Source organism: Vidua chalybeata, chromosome 22 (genome assembly GCF_026979565.1).
Source record: "Vidua chalybeata isolate OUT-0048 chromosome 22, bVidCha1 merged haplotype, whole genome shotgun sequence".
NCBI lineage: Eukaryota > Metazoa > Chordata > Aves > Passeriformes > Viduidae > Vidua > Vidua chalybeata.
In genome coordinates, this window is record NC_071551.1 from 8,241,875 (window position 1) to 8,263,647 (window position 21,773).

Genomic DNA, 21,773 nt, shown 5'->3' on the forward strand with positions numbered 1-21,773 from the left:
AGTGTGCCTCTCTTCTGCTCCCCAGAATGGAGCAAGTGTTTTCATGGCCCACCCTTTAGGCTAGTCTGAGTGGAGAATGTTTGTAGTGGTTTAGTATGCTTATTGGGATGAACTGAGCATCAGTGATATTTTGGGAGTCAGAAGGCTAGAAGGGAAAGAAATGCAGGCAGTCAGTATCGAGGTACACCAGAGAAGACATGTGGGACTCAGGGAGCTATACTGCAGGTGGAATAATAGAACTGCATAAAAGAGTTCTGAAAATAACTGTTGGTTGTTGTTTTTTGTTGGTTTATTTTTCCTATTTCCATAAGCAACTACTCACTGGTAAGCAAATTTTATGATTGGAACCACACTGGAAATGACAAAGAGAATTAAGGATATGTAATGGACATCTAATGTTTGGGTCTGTGAGCTACTAAATTTATGATAATGCCAAAACAGTAAATAACTGAGTTATTAACATATTCTAAAACTAGATCAAGCAAAAGAAGCATTCACTAATACTGAGACAATTCCTGGCAGCGAAGAGAGATTGCTGAAAAGATTTGAACAAGTGTTATGAAAGAGTGACTGCCAAGCTGGAAAGCAAATTTCAAAAAGCATGAAGACTTTGTCCCACAAGCTGCCTTGCTTTCCTTAATTAGGATCAGCTTCAGGAAGAGCTTTACTGTGGGTGTTGGCAGAACCACACGTGAAAAGAACAAACTCTACCTAATGCCAAATATTCCAGCTGCAGCTTTGACAGCAGGAATTGCTCTGCAAGTCTGTGTTTCAGAACTCAACACAGAGTTAAACAAATGGCAAAGCAGTGGGAAGTCTGACATGCAGCAATTCAAATATATTAGACCAACCAACTAAAAAAAAATAACCTTGCATTGACCAAGATAAGTTTTGATCCAAATATTTCTGAGTGTGGAAGAAGTGAATAATTAAGTGATACAGTCACAGCTCCTGTGTTTCTTCTCTACTCCTAAAAATAGGCATGGAGAATCTGAAATATAAATCTGTATTTTTCTTTATTGTTGGAAAAGGGGAGACAGAAGCATATTGGAAAGCATCCCTTTACTAGGAAAGCACACTTTCAAATCCTGGGATCTGCCAACCCCTCTGAGCTTTCCCCACCCAGCTATATTGCAGGATGTGTGGCTGCTGCAGGCTCCTGGTCTGCCTCTCCAGTCCCTCCAGGTGTCAGCCTTGCACTTTGCATAAGGTTTTATTCCGTTAGCCACATCTGGAATGAAGCGCTGGGTTCAGTGGAGATGCCTGACAAGAGTGCATCAGAGATCCTAAAATATTGAATGCATTCCCTAATTTCATTTCAGAAAAAAATGCTGAATTATCAGACTCCCACCAGGCCTCTCTCAGAAAGGTCAAAAGGATGCCATGGAGTACAGGAGGGGATCTAAATGGGTCCATTAGCTTTCACCAGGATCTGCCAAGGAAACTGTGAACATTTGCCAGCCCAGGAACAGACCAGGAGCCAGGACTTTCTCTTGAATTTTCTTTTTTTAGGATGTAATTGACATGACTGTCCTTTCCTTGGCCTTAATCCCTAACTACTTCCCAAGATACTAAAAGCTTTTGCTGTCCTCTGCACTCTTGCACATAAATCAGGACCACACTGAGATTTTCTCACTGGATCTCAGCGTGGTAAAGCCTCTGGAAACTCAAATGCAGGAAAGCATATGCCGGCCCACCATAACATCTGACCCTGTTCTGACTTCAGGGTTAAGATTGCTGGCAGTGCTGGTTTTTAGTTAAGGACAAACACTATACGAAAGACAGCAAAGACAGATAAATGGGCCTTGTCGGACACTCCTATACCTAGAGGACTGCACAGACAGCCTGGATGTCAGCAGTAGGAGTCCCCTTAGGATGTTGCTGTAATTTACGATACGGCTCAGAATTGCTACAATTCTTCAGGCAGGTCAAATTTTGGAGGTGTACTTAAAACTACATGCATGAGCAGCAATGCATGAAACTGTGAAAACAGAAATCCATCCTTTGGCAGAGCAGGAAGGGGCCTGTGTCAAGGCTAAGTGATGTGGGAAGTTTTCAAAAATACTATGTATGTTTCAAATTTAAGTGTCTTCCAGTTTCATGAGCAGACATTAGAGGCGTGGCAGAGTCTTGATGTCATGGGTTTTGAGATTACATCCACGGATGAGAAACTGGGTAGAATTCAGGGTTTAATTCCTGTAGTTGTAGCCACAGAAGAACTGTTTGGTGGCAGCAATTTTCAGGCTCCAAATATAGGCTTTGATGGATGCAAAAGTCTGTATACATTAACTGTCATAGGACAACTTGCAAACAAGATAATGAATGCAGACTTTCAAAAAGTCTGAGCATTTCAAAATTTTTATGGTTGTTAGGAGCAAGTTTGTCATGACAGCACAATTCTGGGTGTCAGGTGTCACAAAGGTTTTTCACTGTGGGCTTACAGAATGACCTTGGGGAGCCTGGCTTATCCTAATACCTCAGTTTTCCAAGCAGTTACCTACAACATTACTGGCATGAACTGGATTCATTAATTGCATTATAAACTTAAGGGCAAAAAGAAGACATGAAAAAATTCAGAAAGAGAAAGATAGAAGTCAATCACCTCTTGCAGTTTCAGCTACACAAAAAGTCCATTTGGTCACATTTGGTTGATCGGTAGCTCTCGCCACCCTCATCAAGGATGACTTTCACTTCTACAAGCATTAGTTCTCCCCTTTCTGTGGATGTCAACTATTTCTCATGTAAAGGTCTTGCTCCTCTTTCAAAATTACCTGTATTAAGGCAAATTATGTGTTCCCTTCCTTTCCTTGTTCAAAGTCATTTACATGAAAAATCACAGAACTGAGATTATAGATACTGGGGCAGTGAATGCAGAAATACAGCTAAGGGTGGAAATTTGGGTGGGCCGCAATTTATGGTGGACAGCCAAAGGACAAAGGTCTGATGTCATCATAAATCATTTATATTGCAAATGATTTAAAATAATGAAAACCCATATGCATTAAATTTTGACCTGTACATCCATTTGAGATATTTTAAATAGACAAAAAATAGATTTTACATAAATCTTCAGTAAACGTATTTTAAAAAAATATCACCAGGCAGTAAAGCCTAACTATTTTAAAAACAGTCTTTGTCTTATCCTTCAGCTCTTGCTTCAATGTGCATTATTCAAAACCAAACAAAATACCCAAGACTGTCTGCCCTGTCCTTGAGAGAAAAGCAGAAAAAGATAAAAAACTGAGAAGGAAAACTAGACAAAACAGTTTGTGAACAAACCCTGCCAAAGCTGTCCTTCACACTATTCCAGATGTTACAGAGTACTTGCTACACCTTACCCAAGCCACCTGTGGCTTTTGAAGGAGTCTTTTTCCAACCCCCTCTGTAAATTCCAATGGTTGTATTTAGTATTTAGAACCTGTCACACACCAACGCATGCAATTTTTTGGATCAGTTCCTAGTCTTTGGATTTTATCCTTTGGTTTATGCCAACTTATGCTGATGGAAGTTCATGCTCTTCCATGCTAGGAGTTACTATAGAATCTAGCCAAAAAGAGACTCTGAATCATCCCAGTCTCTGAATCCCAGCTCCACTACACCGTACAAGGCACCAAATTCCTTTGGAAGATGTGTGGCACATCAGCACTGGGAACTGAGCTCTGGGAACTGACTAGATACCTCTGTGAATCACGGGGAGAAATTCTTCCCAGGCTCTGCTATTGGATGCTCTAGAAAGGCAAGGGAGATGACTTGAAGATGGTTTGATCTAACTCTGCCAAACAAAACAGAGTAAAGAGATTTTTGCATTCCCTGTGCAAAATGCAAATGTTTGACAGTTCCCACAGGTACCACTCAAACAAGAGGGTGGAGATGTCAGATAATCCCCACTGTTCTAAACTCTTCGCAGCTCGCAAAGGTAGGAGCCAGCAGGCCAATGCCAGCAATGGCTTTGGAGATCAGAGAGGCCTTTTTGTCACCATTTGGGTTTCCAGTAACTACAGAAGAGTCTTAGTTCCTACCAGAGCTCTCATCCAGGCCAGTCCTTCTGTTTGCTGGGGCTGGGTTTGCTGAGTAGCAGCCAGGACACGATCACACCTGGCTGGTGAGCCCTGGAGTTCCAGTGACATGGACTCCAACAAGCCTCACCCAATAGCTACTAGGGCTGAAAGGACCCAGACTGAGCCACTGAGCCCTTCTGGAACGTTAAAAGAGCCAAACCTATAAAAAAATCTGATTTTCAATGTGTTTGCTGAGAGATTAAAAAAACACATCACCTGTTCTAATCAGTCTGGAAGAGTTAAGTAAATAAGGGTATGAACCAAAAGGAATGCAAAAACTCTTCCTCTTTACGAAACAGGACTAAACTATCTCAGTGGATTAGAAATGAGATAATTGGAATCATCATTTCAAAGGATCATGGAAAATTTGTCTTAAATATTTCAGGCACTATAGTGAAGTCTTAAGTGTTGTTTTAGCTGAGGGAATTAGGAGGAGTGTGAGTACCATGGACTAAGCAATCTTTCCAGCTACTTTATGTGGGTGAAAGCTACTTACTTTGTTTCAGGGAAACTTTTCTTTAGTAGTTGTTTTAGACTGATGAGCATGAGTAAACTTTTTATGTGGATAACTTGCTTGTGAACGGAAAGCTCTAATTCTGGTACATACTTATGGAGAAACTGTTCATCCTCCTTATCAATCTGACTAGACCAATACACCATTATTCATGAAATTCTCCTGTCTTTTACTGCTCTGTAATTAGGAATAGGCCCAGGCACTTAATGTTTTTTAGTACCCACAGTTGCATGGTGTTTTTGTATCAGGAGCTTATATTTAGGTGCCCGTTGATGTTGTTTTTCATCCCAAGTGCTTTTGGGAGGGTGAAGAGTTGATCATTATACTGAGTTTGCTTGTACCCATGAGCACACTTAACCTAGAGCAGCAAATAGTTATTGCATTGCATTTTGTTTTGTGCCTCTGGGCACACTTAAATGATGGCTAGTACCACATATTGTATTTGTCTGCACCTATGGGCCCTTGGAATTGCCAGTGTGAGGGAACTGGTGAATTAACTAGTGGTATGCCCGCTGGTGTACTTACTTGAAGAGCAATGCTACAGTTAATTGCTTAACTTAAACCTAATCATAATGCAAAATAACAGAAGTGCTGTAAGAATCCCGATTCACACAGAAAAAGAATAGTGACATTTCTTAATTCTAAGCTTGTTTGTTGCCAAAACTGAGGAATTTTTTGGGGCAGAAGTCTCTCATGGCTAATTGTCCTTCTTGTTCCCTCCTGTTCTTGTCAAGCTTCTACCTGCACAAAATCTAGTCCAAGGCTGGTGCTTACTTTGCTCATTAGTGAAATTACCACCAGATGCTGTGTGAGATGGAGGCTGCTCTGACTCAGCACCACAACCACCTCTTCAACAGCGCTATTGCTAAACTCTGAGTGGAAATGGTGCAGCACATAATGCTGACACACAATTACCACTCTGTCCTCACAGCATGTCACGTTCATGACACTGGCTGCCTCCATGCTGACTTGACAACACCAGAACTGGCTTTGGGATGTATACTTTGGATCACTAGAAAATGTACACATTTCAGGAGCATTATCTTCTCATTAGCCTGTGTCTAGTCAGGTCCTCTCAGAACTCTGTTGAAAAATGGTAATTAAATGGCAAGACTGAGTCTCCACACTGCCATGGATGAGCTGAACTTCAGTGGTGCTGGGAGCCAATTTTTGTACTTGAAGAAATCTAAAGTGGGAGTCTTAAATACTCTCAGCAGAAGCCATTAATGCAAGGTACTGGATTAACCTTTTCTGGCAGTAGAGTCATCTATCCTTACTAATAGCCCTTCATTTTTAAGGGATTCTTTGGACAGTTTTTTTTTGTGGTGTTGGTTTTTTTGTTTGTTTGTTTTTTTTTAATTTTTATTATTTTTGTTTGTTTGTTTGTTTTATCTTGAAGAATTAATGAAGACATTGATTCTGAACAATGAATCAATTGTTGGGGATAGTGTCAGACTAGACAAGTATGAAATACAGAAATGAGCAATGATGAAACTCTGCATTAGTCAGCCTGGTTAATCTAGCTCTTCCCAAGGTCCTCAGGGAATACCTGCATAAGATCTGCAGAGGCATGTTGGATCAATTCTTCCTACCCAGTGCAGAATGATGCTGTTCAAGAGCTATACTCAGACAGTATTGCTCACATGCCTCTGTTGGCAACAGGGTTTGTGTCTTTTTCCAACTTACACATAACATTCAACACCAGCACTTCCAGGATGATGCTGATAACAGATGATTGCATCTCTAATGTTTCCATCCTCTTCTGTCCAGTTCTGTGAAAAAGGGATCTTCAAGTGCATGTGGAGTCTCCTCCTGTGCAACTAGAAGAGCCCTGGGTACACTTCAAATGATTCACAGGAAAGTTCTCCCCAGGGGTGGAGACCCCTCATCTTCCCTGGAAACACTGCTCCACTATTTAGGCCTTGTTAGAAAAGTCTGTGGGGACTGTGATTGATTTGGTTTTACCCTTAAGTTATTTGAGGTGTTTTTGGTTGTTTTCTGTTTGCTTGAGGTTTTTTTGCTTGTTTTATTTGGTTGGTTTTTGTAGTTGGTGTTTTTTTCTAAAAATCACATAATCTTCTGAGTGGGAAGGGACCCATAATATCAAACACTCCAACTCCTGCACAGCACACCTCAGCAATCCCACCCTGTCCCTGAGAGCCTTGTCTAAACACTCCTTGAGCTCTGGCAGCCTTGGGACCATGACCACTGCCCTGGGAGCCTGTTTAGTGCCTGACCATCCTCTGCGGGAAGCATCTTTTCCTGATATATTTGCCTAAACCTCCCCTGACACACCTCCAGCCGTTCCCTCGGGTCCTGTTGCAGAGAGAGAGAGATCGGAGCTACCCCTCCCCTGCCCCTCACAAGAAGCTGTAGGCTGCGATGAGGTTTCCCATCATTCTTCTCTATGCTGAACACGCCAGGTGAACAAGTTTGGGGCTTGGTGCTTCGAGTTTTCTTTTTTTGTTTTTGGTTTTTTTTTTATTATTATTATTTTTGTTTGTTTGTTTGTTTGGGGTTTTTTTTGTGTTTTGTTTTGTTTTTGCGTGTTTTTTTTTTTTTTTTTCCCTAAATTAGGTGCCCTCGTTCTTTCTGGTAGCGGAGACGGGAGAAAGGCGTCGCAGAGCTTTGGCAAGGGTATCTTTACCAGCGGCTGCTCCGGGCGAGATACGCGGGGCCTGCCCGGGGGCCAGTACCTATTCCGAAGTCGGACTTCTGTCGATACCGCTCTCACGGACAGGTCCCTGACGGCGCAGGCTCCCGGCAGCTCCCGCGCTCGCGCAGGCGCGGGCAGGGCCGCACCACCGGCCCCGCACTTGGGGGAGCGCTGCTCTGAGAGCTGTCGTCGCTGCCGCCGGTTCCGAGAACGCCGGTCGAGCTCCGGCTGTGAGCGGGCGGCGGCCGCTGGGGCACGGCCGGGGTTCCACGCTCTCCCGCGTTCCGAGTGCCCCGCCGCGGTTCGCCCCCCTCGGCCGCCTGGAATGGTTCGGCCCGCGGCCCGGCCCGGCCTCTGAGGGGCCGCGGCCGCCATTTTGTGCGGCGGCGGCGGATACAGTGTGGTGGAGGCGGTTCTGAGGGGTTCTCGGGACGTCGCTCCCTTCCCTGGCCGGTGAGCGGGGCCGGGTGGGGCCCGGCCCGGCTGCGCGCGGTGCTGGGGCGGGTGGAGCCGCATCCGGAGGTCGCGGGCTTGGGCGGTCCCGGCAGACGGCGAGGCCGAGGGGGGCTGTGCTCCCGGCTTCGCGGGGGGAGCTCATGGCGCCTCTGGGAATTTCCGCCGTGCTCGGGGACCAAGTCGCTGTTGGTACCTCCGTAGCTCCAGGACGGGCCGAGGTGTACAGCAGGCCCGGAGGCTTTAGTGTTAATGAATAGCGCGTTTCGGTGCCCCCTGTTGTGTAATAAAGAGAGATTCGTGCCTCAGGGCGAAGAAGATGAAAGCCAAGTCAGGGGGGATAGGGTGATCGCTTACGCCTGCTCTTTCCCTTTTGTACTTCAGTAACTTCCAGCGAAGATGTCGGAGTATATCCGAGTGACGGAGGACGAGAACGATGAGCCCATCGAAATCCCATCGGAGGACGACGGCACGGTGCTGTTGTCCACGGTGACGGCGCAGTTCCCTGGAGCGTGCGGTCTGCGCTACAGAAACCCAGTGTCGCAGTGCATGCGAGGAGTCCGGCTGGTCGAGGGCATCCTGCACGCCCCCGAGGCCGGCTGGGGAAACCTCGTCTATGTCGTGAATTATCCCAAAGGTTTGTCCTCATGGCTTCAGTTCTCTGTTCAGCGCTGCTTTCTTTAAGGTCCCAGTCACTGCTGATTTAACACAGCAACGTGTTACTCTTTAACTCTCTGATTCATAGAGATCGGTGATTTATTCAGGTGTCTGTTCTGCCGAGTAGGTTTGACCCCACTGAGGTTTTTTTATTTTTTTAAGACTCCACCTAAACAAGTACTGTAAAGACAAAGTCTTGCGTTATCCTTGAAGGCTAGCCTTCAAAGGGTACCATAGTACCCTTTGTAGTGTACTGTAATCTCTGTACTCACAGACACTTTTCCTCAAGGCATGGTTTGGTCAGATATACCATTTAGAAGTGCTCAGGAAAGGAGAAACTTGACCACCCTACTCCACCCCCAAAAAAAGAGGGGAAGGAAATAAATTGCTAGTGAAATAGTCTTGTTAAAAGTTTATGTTTTCCCCGCCTTATAGAACTGCGAATGTTGCTGGATAATTCTTAAGTAAACTAATACAGAACTAACTGGGTCAGTTTGCATTTTGGAGGAGGACTCGATTGTGGACTGGCTTTGGTTAAGGGCAGTCAGATATATGTTCCGTTTTTCCATTTAGCTGGTGTGTGTCTCTTGCAGTCTGTACTCTTCCTCATCATGGGTTATAATTTAACACCATGCAGTTCATAGTCAGTGGGTCAATTTCCATCACTGAGGATGTCTAATGTATTTTTTTATATTCAGATAATAAGAGAAAAATGGATGAAACCGATGCGTCATCGGCTGTGAAAGTGAAACGAGCAGTACAGAAGACTTCAGATTTAATAGTCTTGGGTCTTCCCTGGAAAACCACTGAACAAGACTTAAAGGAATATTTCAGTACCTTTGGAGAAGTTCTGATGGTGCAGGTAAAATCCATTTGCAGCTCAAGTAAGGAGGGACATTGGGTAGATATCAGGCTCCCGAGAAAGCAAGTGGAAACAAAAGAGCTTTATAAACTTGGACAAGATCAGAAGCCATGTCTCTTCCTAAGGATATCTTTTTTTTTTCAATGAGCCTGTTAATTCTGGGAGATGTTAAGGAATCAGAGGTTGCTGTGATAAGAATGGTTGTAAGACAGGTGAACTCTCAAACAGATTTTTACCAAATTCATTCAGTAACAACATGCTTCATACTAGTGGTTACTTCTGGGGTTTTTTTTCCACCTAGGTTAAGAAGGATATTAAAACAGGCCACTCGAAAGGTTTTGGGTTTGTTCGGTTCACGGATTACGAAACCCAAGTGAAAGTAATGTCTCAGCGTCACATGATCGATGGAAGATGGTGTGACTGTAAACTTCCCAACTCTAAGGTACTTTGGGATTTACCGCTGGTTTTATTTGTACCAAACACTCCAAGTGCACCTCCTCATCAGCTGTGTTAGGGGAGAGCAGCTGCACAGATTAACTGTCTGCTCTCGGATGTGGCTTTGCTATGAATGAACAGAACAAGTGAGAGGAAGGAAAACAGGGAGCAGGTGGGTGAGCTGGAAGTAATTTGAAATGTTGGGAAAATCGCTCATTATGTGAGGGAATGAGGTACAGATAGAAATCTGTGTTTGATGTCCAGCAAAACCTGCCTAACTTGCCTGTTTCATGAATAAATGCAGAATAAAGCAGATGGAATCAGTAATTTGGGGAAGAGCAGAACAAGTCTTTGAGTTCCAAACTGAACCTATAGCTTCTATTCTTGTCTCTGTATGCAATTATTACAAAAAAGTGTTCTTCTGCCATGGCCTTGTCACCATCCCTGTGTGTTGCTCCCATGCTCATTTTCTCGTGGCTCTTCCCCCCACCTCTAGCAAGGTGCAGCCATGTTCTTGGAATAGAATTTTAAAATTTATTTATTTTAAGTCTTAAATTTGCAATCTCAAACTTTATTCCATCAGCAGCCCTCAGAACAGGCTAGATTAAGAGTGTCATTTGCCATCCTGTAACTCAGTTCTCAAGGACTGTAGTTGTGATAGTTTTTTCCTTCAATTCTCTCCAGCAAAGTCCTGATGAACCTTTGCGCAGCAGGAAGGTGTTTGTTGGACGCTGCACCGAGGACATGACGGCAGATGAACTCCGGCAGTTCTTTGCCCAGTATGGGGAAGTGGTAGATGTCTTCATTCCTAAACCCTTCCGAGCTTTTGCTTTTGTTACATTTGCAGATGATCAGGTAAGTCTTAAAATATTTTAACTTCATAGACTACATTTTAGTAGCATGATAAAGTATTGTTTCTGGAACTACACATGAAATGCTTGTGCACTGTCTGATTTATTGAATGGACTGAGAGTACACTTTTAGATGCAGCTGCAAAGACAGGACTTGGTACTGTGATTAGTGTAGTGATGAATGCAAAGCTTAATCACTTCAAATTGAATTAAGTACATGCATATGCTTTCTTTGCAGGATAAATATCTGTTCAGAATTGTAGGGGATGCTTTGTGTTTTGTCTTGTACTGCTAATATTTTGAAAAAAAGGACATCTAACATACATTTAATCAATCCCTTATTTCTTATAGGTTGCCCAGTCTCTTTGTGGAGAGGACTTGATCATTAAAGGAATCAGCGTACATATATCCAATGCTGAACCTAAGCACAATAGCAGTAGACAGTTAGAGAGAGGTGGAAGATTTGGTGGTAACCCTGGAGGCTTTGGGAATCAGGGGGGGTTTGGTAACAGCAGAGGAGGTGGGGGAGGACTGGGCAACAACCAGGGCAGCAACATGGGCGGGGGTATGAACTTTGGGGCCTTTAGCATCAACCCTGCCATGATGGCAGCAGCGCAGGCAGCCCTGCAGAGCAGCTGGGGGATGATGGGCATGCTGGCCAGCCAGCAGAACCAGTCGGGGCCCTCAGGAAACAACCAGCCTCAGGGCAACATGCAGCGGGAGCAGAACCAGGGTTTTAGTTCAGGCAACAACTCATACGGAGGGTCCAACTCAGGGGCAGCGATAGGCTGGGGCTCAGCCTCGAACGCAGGCTCCAGCAGTGGGTTTAACGGAGGCTTTGGTTCAAGCATGGATTCCAAGTCGTCAGGCTGGGGAATGTAGACACAATGGGCTCTCATACTGACTCTATGGTGGGAAATCAAATTTTTCTAACTCATGGTAAGTATACTGTAAATTACATATATACTAAAGTTTTCCAAATGAATTTGTTCAGTGTGCAGTATATTCAGCAGTATTTTTGACATTTTTTTCTTTTCTAAAAAAAAAAAAAAAAAAAAAAAAAAAAAAGAAAAGAAAGGTAAAAGGAATTTTCTAAGTTTTGTTACATATCTAGTTGGAATTCTGAATGTTTGGAAGTGGACTGCTGTTTGCCCGATAGGTGAACTAACACTACAGTCGATAGAAAAGGTTTCTCCTCTAATACTTTATCCCTTGTTTCCTGGCTACCTGAATTCTTTGCATGTTCAAAATGGAACCATTGGTCAGAAACAGCATTCTCTCCCTCTTGTTTTTAATTTGATCCCACCATAAGACTCTCCAAGTGCCCCGTTGGACAACACAGTGTCATTTTTGTTTGTGTTTGTTTGTTTTTTTTAACACTGTCTCCCCTCCATACTAAAGTACAATATGAAGGCTTCATTTAATCTCCGCAGTTCATCTCATTTCAAATGTGTATGGAAGAAGCACTTCATTGAAAGCAGTGCTGTAAATATTCTGCCTTAGGAATACTTCTGTCTACATGCTTTCTCATCAAAGAATACTTCATCACACCGCACATGCTGCGTCTTAGACGGTGGGTGTTCCATTTTTATCCGCTACTCTTTATTTCATGGAGTCGTATCAACGCTGTGAACGCAAGGCTGTGAGATGGAACCAGAAGGCTGTTTGAACTTTTGAAACCATGTGTGGGATTGGTGGTGGTGCCGAGGCATGAGAGGGCTGGTATGTGCGAGATAAAGGAGCGAGCGCATGCAGAGACCTGGTGGTGCATTAATAGGATTTTATTTGACTTGGCGAGATGTCTCTCAATCCTGTGGCTTTGGTGAGAGAGTGTGCGGAGAGCAATGATAGCAGATAACGTACGAGTGTTTATTGCATTCAAAGGACATCCACATGTGGAAGACTTTAAGTGGGTTCTCTACCTAGTTAATCAATTAGTTGAATGTGTTACGTGAAATGGAATATTTGTATTTCTTTTCCCTTATGTCAACTGCTGTGAATGCTGTATGGTGTGTGTTTTTTTTCTGTTAATGATCTGTAAGTGTGGTAATGTGACTTGAAGATGATGGGGGTTTGTGATGAGAACATTGAGCTTGTGGTGTGCTTTGCAGTAGCTCTTTTAGCAGAGATCACTAGAGCTCAGTGTGCCTCTCCAGGGTGGAAGTTCCACTGTCTGTAAGATATCCAAAAGAATGCTGTTTGCTGCAGTTTCGTGTTTGGATGCTTTTTATAAGATTTGTCACTGTAGGAAATTCTTAAATAAAACAGATTTAAGTAATATGTGTCTTTGTTTTGCAGCCCTGAATGCAAAGAATTCATAGCAGTTAATTAATTTTACCCTTTTGCGATGAACTTCTGTAAAGCTTTTTGCAGTCACTCGGTTTGTTTCAGATAAGCAGTTTCTAAAGGAGCAACCGCTCAGCACGTATCGATACCTGACCCTCTCCTCTAAGCCACTGTACCCTTGCACTGTGCAGTGACATAGATCTAAAATCCAGGTCCCACACCTTCGGGTGCCTGCACCTAGACTGGTAAGCAGCTCCCTCCAGATTTCATCTGTGCCAAGGAACGTTACTTGTTCTTTTAGCAGTGGAAGTTCCTTATCAGAAGTGGGTTGGGGGAAACAGAGTTGCTGTCAGGATGGATTTCTGTCCACATCTCCTTTGGGGATGGATGTTTTTGACTTGTTTTTAAATCAGCCCACTCATGAGAAACAGGCTTCTGCCACACTTCCAGCCCAGAAGAATGCTGTTAACTCCTGTTAAAACTAGTCACAGGAAAGACTTTCCAGATTAATAAAGCACTGTAAATATACACAGACTGATAAAGTTTGAACTGAGTTATGACAGGTGCAGAGGTGTCACGTAGGAGGCAGCTTCTTAACAAAGTGCACGGCATTAGAGCAGAAACTAGTGGAAGGTTATTTCCACTTGTGGTATGAGCTTGAGGAATTGTGTTGTGTACTTGGGGTTGCAACCCACTGAAGCTTGGATCTGTATTTTTCTATACACCATTATACTGTGCTGTAGCTGTGACTAGTCTGAATATGGATATTTACACAGTTTTTAACCTATGTAATTTTCAAGTGACTCTTCATTACTCTATCCCACTGAGGCTTGTGAATAGCAGAGCATCTAAACAGCAAACAAAACTGCATGACTGAGTTTTCCACCTGCAGAATTAAAAAATCAGTTGTGCCTTAATGTGCTTGGTTTAAAGAGGGTTTCTAAACACTCAGGCTGAGAAAGAAATCCCACTCATTTGTTCATATTCCACTGAAAAAGTTGCTTACATTTTTTTTCTGCACCATAATCAGAGTAATCTCCAAACTGTCCCATCTGTGAATTTTGCATTTTAGCATTTGCACTATTACCAGCTACTTCTGCTGAGTAACACTTTAAAATGGTATTGTTGGACCTCCAAAGACTTAACTGTGACCCCCTGCAAGGAACCTCATGGTAAGTTTTTGTAATTAGCATGGTTTTAATTATGTTTAAATTGCTCAGGTTTAGGTTTAAGAGGCTGGGTGGCAGCACTGAGTAGTCTTTGCTAATAATTTTAGCCTTCCTTCACCTTCAAACAAAATCTCCTGAAAATTTTAGAATTTCAAGTTTCAGTATCATTTTTACTGCTTTGCATACTTTAATGTTTATAAGTGAGTAAATAAACTATCACTGAAAATACAATGAAGTGTTTTGAGTCTTCATTTTTTCTAGAGAGATACTTCATTTTCAGTTACGTTACTTCAGAAAGTGAAATGCTAATAAAAGAATCCAAGCTACAAGAAAGAGGAAGTTTGTATATATTGTAAGGGTGTCAATATCATAGAAAAAAAAAAAAAGCTTTTTAACTGAAACTCTGCATTTGAAAGGTTGTTCTTCAGAAAAACACCATTTTTACAGCTGAAAGCTGGAACTTCTCAGGCACGGGCTGTGCAGCAGTAGTCTGTAGGGGCACAAGGACAACAGGGCCAGTAAATGCCCCCACATACAGCAAGGAGCTGGTATCGCATAACTGAGGGGTGGGTGAAGGAGTGTCGGTCCTCTGCAGGCTCTCATTGGACCTTCCTCCACCAACTTGCTCCACGAAGTGCAAAACAGTGGCAGGAAAAGCTGTTTAACAGTTTGAGATCTAAATACTGAATTATTGTGCTCATATGGATTAAATTAAGTTAATTATTCTAAATGTAATTTCTGGATTGTTTTGGAATGGTAAAATTGCTTGCAAATGAATATTTGATTTAGAACACAATTTCCATTAGTATTGCATCCCTTGGAAAAGTTCTGTAATCAAGAGAGACAGCATTGCTGAGGAATTTGGGCACAGAGGAGGAGGTGCATTTGTTCTGAATGTAAATTAAGGTAATTGGAATATATGGATATTCTAATCTAAAAGATAAGAGGGACAATTATGCTATTACACTGTACAATGTTTCTCCCAAAACTCAGTCTTGGCTCTTGACTAATTTTACAGAGTAATGAATTTAGCAGTTGAGGCATTAAAAAACCAAATATAATCCACAACCCTGTTCTCAGCAGCGAGGGGATTCTTTTCCCCTCACGAATACTGCTGTAGCATGGTTCCATCTTCTTGTCAGAAACAATGCCAATCAGTTTAAAAGCAATAATTTAGTTAATTATGAAACCGTGTTTTTCCAAAGAGATCTGGAATACAGGAACGTTTGGCTTTTTACTCTCCTCATGGCGAGCTTAACTGAGTTCTGGGCATTACTCTGCAGTAGGCAGCCTCAGGCATGACCAAGGCCTGTTCAATAGTAAATGATTTAACAAATCTACGGTCAATAATAGAAATTACAGTCACATTGTGAGGTTGTCATAATGTTTTCCATTTTGTTAGCATTCCTCTGTGCTGTTAAACAGCACCTGTAGCACTTGCTGTTCTGAAAATCAGCATCACATAAAGATAGCAACTCATTGTTAAAATGAAGAGTCTGCAGTGCAATAGTTCTGCCTCACCAGCTTAAAGGTGCTCCAGGAAAATCTAAGAAAGCCACAGGGCTGTACCCACTCCATTGCGAAACAGCAGATTAGCCAAGCTGGGTAACTGTCCCCCTGCCTGCACAAACATGTCACTGTAGGCTTGGTATGAGGCACAGCCTGGAATTTTTCCAGTATCCATCACCACACATGAATCTTCACCTGCATCCCAGAGAACACAAATGAGCACCATAAATGGAACAGCTGGGCATTGTTTAATACAACACAGAAGTGACACTCTACAGGCATAATCCAACACCATATTTTAGGTGTCCCATGAGTCACTGCAGGTGTGTAAGAAGGTGACTGTGTCACTCTCCCCTGTCAGGCTATTCCCAAGAGCTAATCTATTAAATCCATCGATTGATGGGGTAATGGTAAGAAATAATGGTAAGAAAGCTCTCAGCTGTAACTGGATTAAGCCTACATGGCTACTTTTCACCATTCTCACGTGGCCTTAAGCATGCAAGTACATCCCATGCAAGTAGTCAAAGTTCAGTTGTGTCCAGGTAAGGCTGGGGCATTCCCTCTGCTCAGCCCCGGAGCCAAGGAGCACATTTAATTCAGTGTTCCGACCTTACCATTATTATTTGCCTTCCTGGGGTAGAATGGGGCTCCATTCACACTGGCACTGAATTTTGGCATTGCATTTCCATACACACCCAGGTCCTCAGTGTTTGTGCGGAATACATTAACTCTCACATCAGTTCAGTTATTCTGGGTTTCTACATAAACAGTGAATATGTGCATCAATTCAGACAGACTATAAAGTAACTGCCGAGGTAAGCCTGAGCCTCCTCAAACCACAATCACCTCAACTGTGATTTTAAAATTCTGTAAGCATACACAGACTGGAGTATCTTCCAAAACTGCCTGCTGAGAAGCTCAGTTCAGTTACTAAGGAATAAGTCTGAAACACCCCATTCAGCAGGAATGTATTGCTGTTTGAACTTCCCTGGAGAGATCTATAGTGAAAGAACATTAAAAATTCTCACCACACTGATCTTTGAATCTGTTATAAAATCGTTCTTTTCTTCCAACACAATTAGAAGTAAATCTCTAAGTAGCAGCAAGGACACTAGGGCATCAGCAAGGGCAGACCTACACACAGACATGCACAGACAGGAACAATTCTTTGGGGAACATGTCAAAGGACAATTGCTGCCAAATCCAGGGCACCGAACACACCTAATTACAGTATGTGAATGACGGAAATTGGTAACGAGAAAGGGCACCTCCGTGTTTAATGCCCGAGAAATTAAATCGAACGGGGCTGACAGGATTCACTCATGTCGAGTAGCATAATCCTGAGTGTCACGAAGGAGCACCATCCTGATGTGCCGCGCCTGCACCGGTGCACTCTGAACACGGGGTGGTGCTTCAGGACCGCAACAGGCAAACCTGCACGGCTCGCAGCGCACTGCACTCCCCTTCACAGTGAATCTTTCACTTACTGCTAAGGGCTGCTGGGAGAAAACACACTTTTTCTCTACACGGTTTGACTCGCGCGGACACAATCTACAATTGCTGAGAATTAAAGCAAAAACCGTGACTGACTCCTGGTAGTGTTCTCACACCAAAGGGGAGCAGTGACCTGCACACAGCCTGGCTGCGCTCATGGGATCAGCCCAGGACATCTGCTGCCTCAACATATAACTTTGAACTCTTGACAAGTTAGGAAAATTGTTCCAAAAAATAAAACTGTATGCCTGGATCCAAGCTGGTCTGTAATGATCAGCTGGAATGCTGGAGTTCTCTTAAGAGCATTAGGGAACAAAGGTGTGATGTGGTTCTGTTCTTGCAGTTTAAGAACTATGTAAGGTTAAGCAACAAGAGCTGGACAAGAAATTCAAGACTCTTCAGGTAGCTGTGATGCTCAGGGGCCTTTCACAATGGCTTGTCTTTTACCAGTTCCTGCCTGATCTCCCTTCCTTTTTCCCAAGTGACATGTGGGAACGTCAAAAAATGAATGTCCCAGAGGTTGCATTTAACTTTCAGCAGGTTACAGCCTCTTTATTATCTGCAGCAGGCAAGTCTGAAAGGCAAGGAACCACATGGACAAGTCATGGAGCAAGAGAAACCTTCAGCCCTTGGGCAGACTGCAACAGGCAGGTCAGGAAGGAAGGAAACCAGCTCTTCCCAGCACATCTGTCTCCATCTCTGCCTAAGCAAGGAGATGCTTAATTATCTCCTGCTGGAAAACAAAGGAGAAAAAGACCCTGTCAATATCAGCCAGCTCAAACGGGAGCCCAAAAGACACAGGGGCACCTTTTGCCCTCAACTCATGAAGGAGATCAGCAGAGACCTTTGTCACATCAGCTGCATCACAGCAATTCCCAAGGTCTCCACCGTCAAAGTAGCTCAGCCCCTCACTATTGTTGAGATGCTCACTCTGCTAGAGCTCTTTTCAATGAGGGCGGCATAAATGTGCACACATGAATGGTCAATGCAGAGCTGCTTGTCTTCTAGTTCACGTTTTGCTTTCCGTTTTGCTCCTTCACATTAAGGCTTTACAGCATCAGTAAATCCACATGCTTGTGCTAAAAGGCATCACTTTAGGAAGGGCAGGTTGAATGAACTTGTCTGTTCCAATACGCTGGAGACACAAGGAATTTGAATCTTGAATCAGACCCAGGCAGCTATGGATGGAGAGAGGTTGTAATAGGCTGCTGTTGGGAAGGCAAATGCTAAGGTAGCCTTAAGCGCTGGAAGTTAGATCCAGTTTTGCATTTCAGCATGGGAGAGTTCAAAAACTATCTTTCATCTCTGACAGTATTTATGAGCAGTATGTGTGTTGATTTTTTCCAGACAGGATTTAGCTCCATCTGGCAAAGCTGCACCCAGAAAAGTGAACCTTGTACCCCATGTAGGCATGTGTTTCACTGCAAAGGGAATCCTGAGGTGCTGATCACCATGCTGATCCAGACACTTTGCTACCTGACCCCACAGAAGCTTTCCCTAGTTATGAACTGCGCAGCAGAGCCAGGCAGCAGCCAGCAAGATAGACCTCACACTATCAGCCCTTCTCAACAAGAGATCCATGCCTGGACATTTAATGCCTGGATTATGGTACCTGGTGTCAGTGGTATGTGAACTCTTCCTCTTCCACAGGCTCCTTCTTGGCCTATGTCCTTACAGGGCAGCAATCTAATTATTTCTTCATTAGACTTCAAAACTCAATTGGTAGTTTTCCCAACATATCTACTAACTTGGGTCCAGAATACTTGGGATCCGGTACCCAGAGAGCAAGATATATTCAGTTTTGCAAGACTGGCTGCACTGGCACCCATGAAGGCTTTTCCATGGAAATATCTGTGGTGGGAAGTGTAAGACATTTCTTGTTCACCTAAAGCTGAACAGAGGTGGAAAGGAGTAGCAAAAACCAAGTGCCAGTGCAGCATTTTACTACGACACAAAATTGTAACAGCAGCCAGTTACCCACAGCCTCTCTGCAAAGCAGGGCTTCTGCTCACAGCCCTGACTAACCCTGTGAACCTCCTCCCAGCTGCACCAGGCACACAGGGAGTACTAAAAATGAAAATGAAACCCCACAGCTTTCACCCTGATATTATTGTCAGGACTGGATTTAAGTGGATGTTGTAGATAGGAAAGTATCTGCTGATCTAGAAAGAGCTCACCTGTACATGTCCTCTTGTTTTCATGCAGTATGTAGCCAACCCTGCAGCTGCAATAGTAGCCCCCCACATAGTTGTGACAGTGATGACTGCAGAGGGGTTTAGTATCCAATGGCTGTTTGCACTCATCGATATCTAAGGGGCAAAGCACAGAATCAGGCAAACAATAGATTTCAAGAAAATTTTCTCTCAGTCTCAGCCACTCTGTGTTTTGTGAGGTTGGTCTTTGGTCGCTGTGCCCCTCTGCATCTGCTTCCGTACAATGAGACCACCTTCTCCCACCCCACACCAGTAGCCTTGGGCTATGAGAGCACAGGGAAGCACCAACCCCACCAGAGCCGTGGCTCTTCCATCTATACGAGGGGCCGGTCTCTCACCTTCAGCAGCATAAAAGGCCTCAAAGCCTGTGAATGGTTTCTCATTGGAGTAATCAGACCGAAACACTACCACGAGGTGGTTGTCAGCGGAAATGTACGTCCTGTTACCCGGAGCTTCCTCAGTGTCTGTACTGTCCCTTCCACACAGCATAGCCAAGGTCTTCCCACCAGAGCTCAGCTGCAAAGCAGACAGACAAATCCAGCAGGCGAGCATAGAGCATTGATCTTCCCAACCTGCTGCCATAGCTGGAAAAGCATGTGTTTAACAGTGTGAGGAAGGAAGCTTGGATGCTCTCAAAAGGTGCTTCTGGAGGTCAGTCCACATCCAAGGCCAGGTAAGAGAGGATTTCCTCTGTTCTCTGTGACTTAAGACATAATTTTGTCTCCCTTTCTCCTTTCAGTGGTCCTCACAAATGTCTGATGCCAGCCATGCTTTGTTTATACTACTCTTGTTAACTTGGCGCTCTCAGTGACAATCACTGGTCTTGGTAAAGCCAGAGACAACTGGGGTAAGAAGGTTTTGCACACTGACAAATTCAAATGTATAGAAAAAGGTGTCCTTAAGCAAGTGACTCGCTTGCTCTGTGATGCACGTATTAAGAGTTCCAGCTCTTCATTTATCTTTAACACAAGAGAAATGTTCTGATACATGGGGTTTATGTTGGGCATGGTAAAGAGGGAGCTGTGTACTACATACCTACCAGAAATGGATATTCTGTCCTACACAAGGGATAGTACATGAAGAAAACAGACATTTGGGGAATGGGAGCAACTTGCCATATAAAACCGTGGACATGAGATTTTTTCTCAGTGGGAACAAGGCTGCCTGGTTTGGTTCAATCAGATGCAAAACTGGGTTTGCGTACTCCCTGCGTACACAGCTCCTTTGTTATTGTACATCAGGCCCATGCAAACAACAAAAGGAGTGCAGAGGTAGCACAAATCAGTGACAGGACCGCTGGACCAGAGCACACACATCTTTCAGGGACACTGCTGCTCACCCAAACACTTCCCCAAAGCCGTATCTTTGTTCCTCTTCCTGAGGCTGTTTCTCACATTAGCCAGCAAACGCACCACAGTAACTGCTGCTGTGAGTGCCCGCTCAGATGAGCTGACAGTATCTTGTTTAGAGTATCACTTACATTTTATGGTTTCCCATTATAACCTGTGTCAAGCATTACTTGTTAATTTAAAACACTGTAACATTAGCAAAATGTTGAAATATTGTTTTGGGCAAAATTTCATACCTTTTGCTTCACAACAGAAGAGCATCAGAATTCTCTGAGCAAAAGCATCTCACGTTTCAGATGTTCCAATGTGACAACCACATCTGCTTCCTGGTCCCATGGGCCTCAATAAACACATAATTTAGAAACCAGCTGAGCCTGAACTTTACAAATAGACTAAAATCAAGATCTGAGAAAGAGTTGATTCCACATGTGCCCAGGATCACAATAAACAGAGTTTTTAACAGCTTGAGCCTGCTACACATTACCCCATCCCACACATACCTTCACATAATCATATTCACACAAGTAGGACAACTCCAGGTTGAAATGGGTGAAGTAAATGCGAACTGAATATCCTTTAGGGACAGTAATATTCCATATTTTCTCCTTGTGATTTGGGTAGACCTTTGGGAAGTTTGGGGATGTGATCCTTCCATACATTTTTTGTGGCACAATGCTGCTCCTTACTCCACTATAAAGCACAGCCAGCAAAATAAACAGCCTGTGTCAAAGGGACAAGAAATTAACTGAGAAAGAGTGAGCATTAACTTGGATTATACCCCAAAAGCCACACATCCTAGTTGCCCGTATCAATACCAAATCAGGTCACTCAGTGCTAGCTGAAACCTTCATGCCCAACACCCTCCTCACTTTACAATGAAAGCAATTGGGAGGTATCAGTGGGGTCGCTGTAGTAACAGCTAATCAGGATGAGCCTCATGCTCACACCTTCCAGACCCTGCACAAAACCAAGTGGACAGAAGAGCTGGAGGTGACTGTACTCACCTCATTCTGATGCCTTCCTGTCTGAGCCTGTTCTGCTGTAAGCTTTGGGGAAGGAATCCCTCCTCATGTATTTGCATTTGGGGGTGGATGTATTTATTGTGTGTGCTCTGCTGTGTTTGTCTGGATGTTGAACCCTTATGTTTATCTCCCTTCCACCCCCTTCAGCCTGCTGAGTTCTTGGAACAACAATCACTAAAAACCAGGCACCAGGCTTGTGTTCAGGCTTCAGTCAGTGGCAGGGAGAGGAAGGCAGAGATGGAGAG

At 43.7% G+C, this 21,773-nt stretch overlaps 2 protein-coding genes across 4 annotated transcripts; one reads left to right on the forward strand and one right to left on the reverse strand.

The window, feature by feature from the left end:
- The first annotated feature begins 7,113 nt into the window (after window positions 1-7,113).
- TARDBP (TAR DNA binding protein) lies at window positions 7,114-14,172 on the forward strand. 2 transcript variants are annotated; one of them, XR_008434603.1, is made up of 7 exons: window positions 7,114-7,681; window positions 8,066-8,318; window positions 9,037-9,200; window positions 9,502-9,642; window positions 10,320-10,490; window positions 10,838-11,425; window positions 11,920-14,172. XR_008434603.1 is itself a non-coding variant. In XM_053962939.1 (6 exons), the coding sequence occupies exons 2-6, from the start codon at window positions 8,081-8,083 to the stop codon at window positions 11,366-11,368; spliced, it is 1,245 nt and encodes a 414-aa protein (XP_053818914.1). In that variant the 5' UTR covers window positions 7,114-7,681; window positions 8,066-8,080; the 3' UTR covers window positions 11,369-14,172. The 2 variants fall into 2 exon arrangements, 1 of the variants encoding a protein (XP_053818914.1); XM_053962939.1 differs by having other exon boundaries at window positions 10,838-14,172.
- A 3,297-nt stretch (window positions 14,173-17,469) lies between these two features.
- MASP2 (MBL associated serine protease 2) lies at window positions 17,470-21,562 on the reverse strand. Of its 2 annotated transcripts, none has more exons than XM_053963057.1 (5): window positions 21,511-21,562; window positions 21,007-21,226; window positions 19,496-19,673; window positions 19,122-19,253; window positions 17,470-17,674 (listed from the first exon to the last, which is right to left on the reverse strand). In XM_053963057.1, exons 1-5 carry the CDS (start codon window positions 21,513-21,515, stop codon window positions 17,664-17,666), a joined length of 546 nt encoding a protein of 181 aa, XP_053819032.1. In that variant the 5' UTR covers window positions 21,516-21,562; the 3' UTR covers window positions 17,470-17,663. The 2 variants fall into 2 exon arrangements, with proteins under 2 accessions (XP_053819032.1, XP_053819031.1); XM_053963056.1 differs by having other exon boundaries at window positions 17,470-17,677.
- Between the last annotated feature and the right edge of the window lie 211 nt (window positions 21,563-21,773).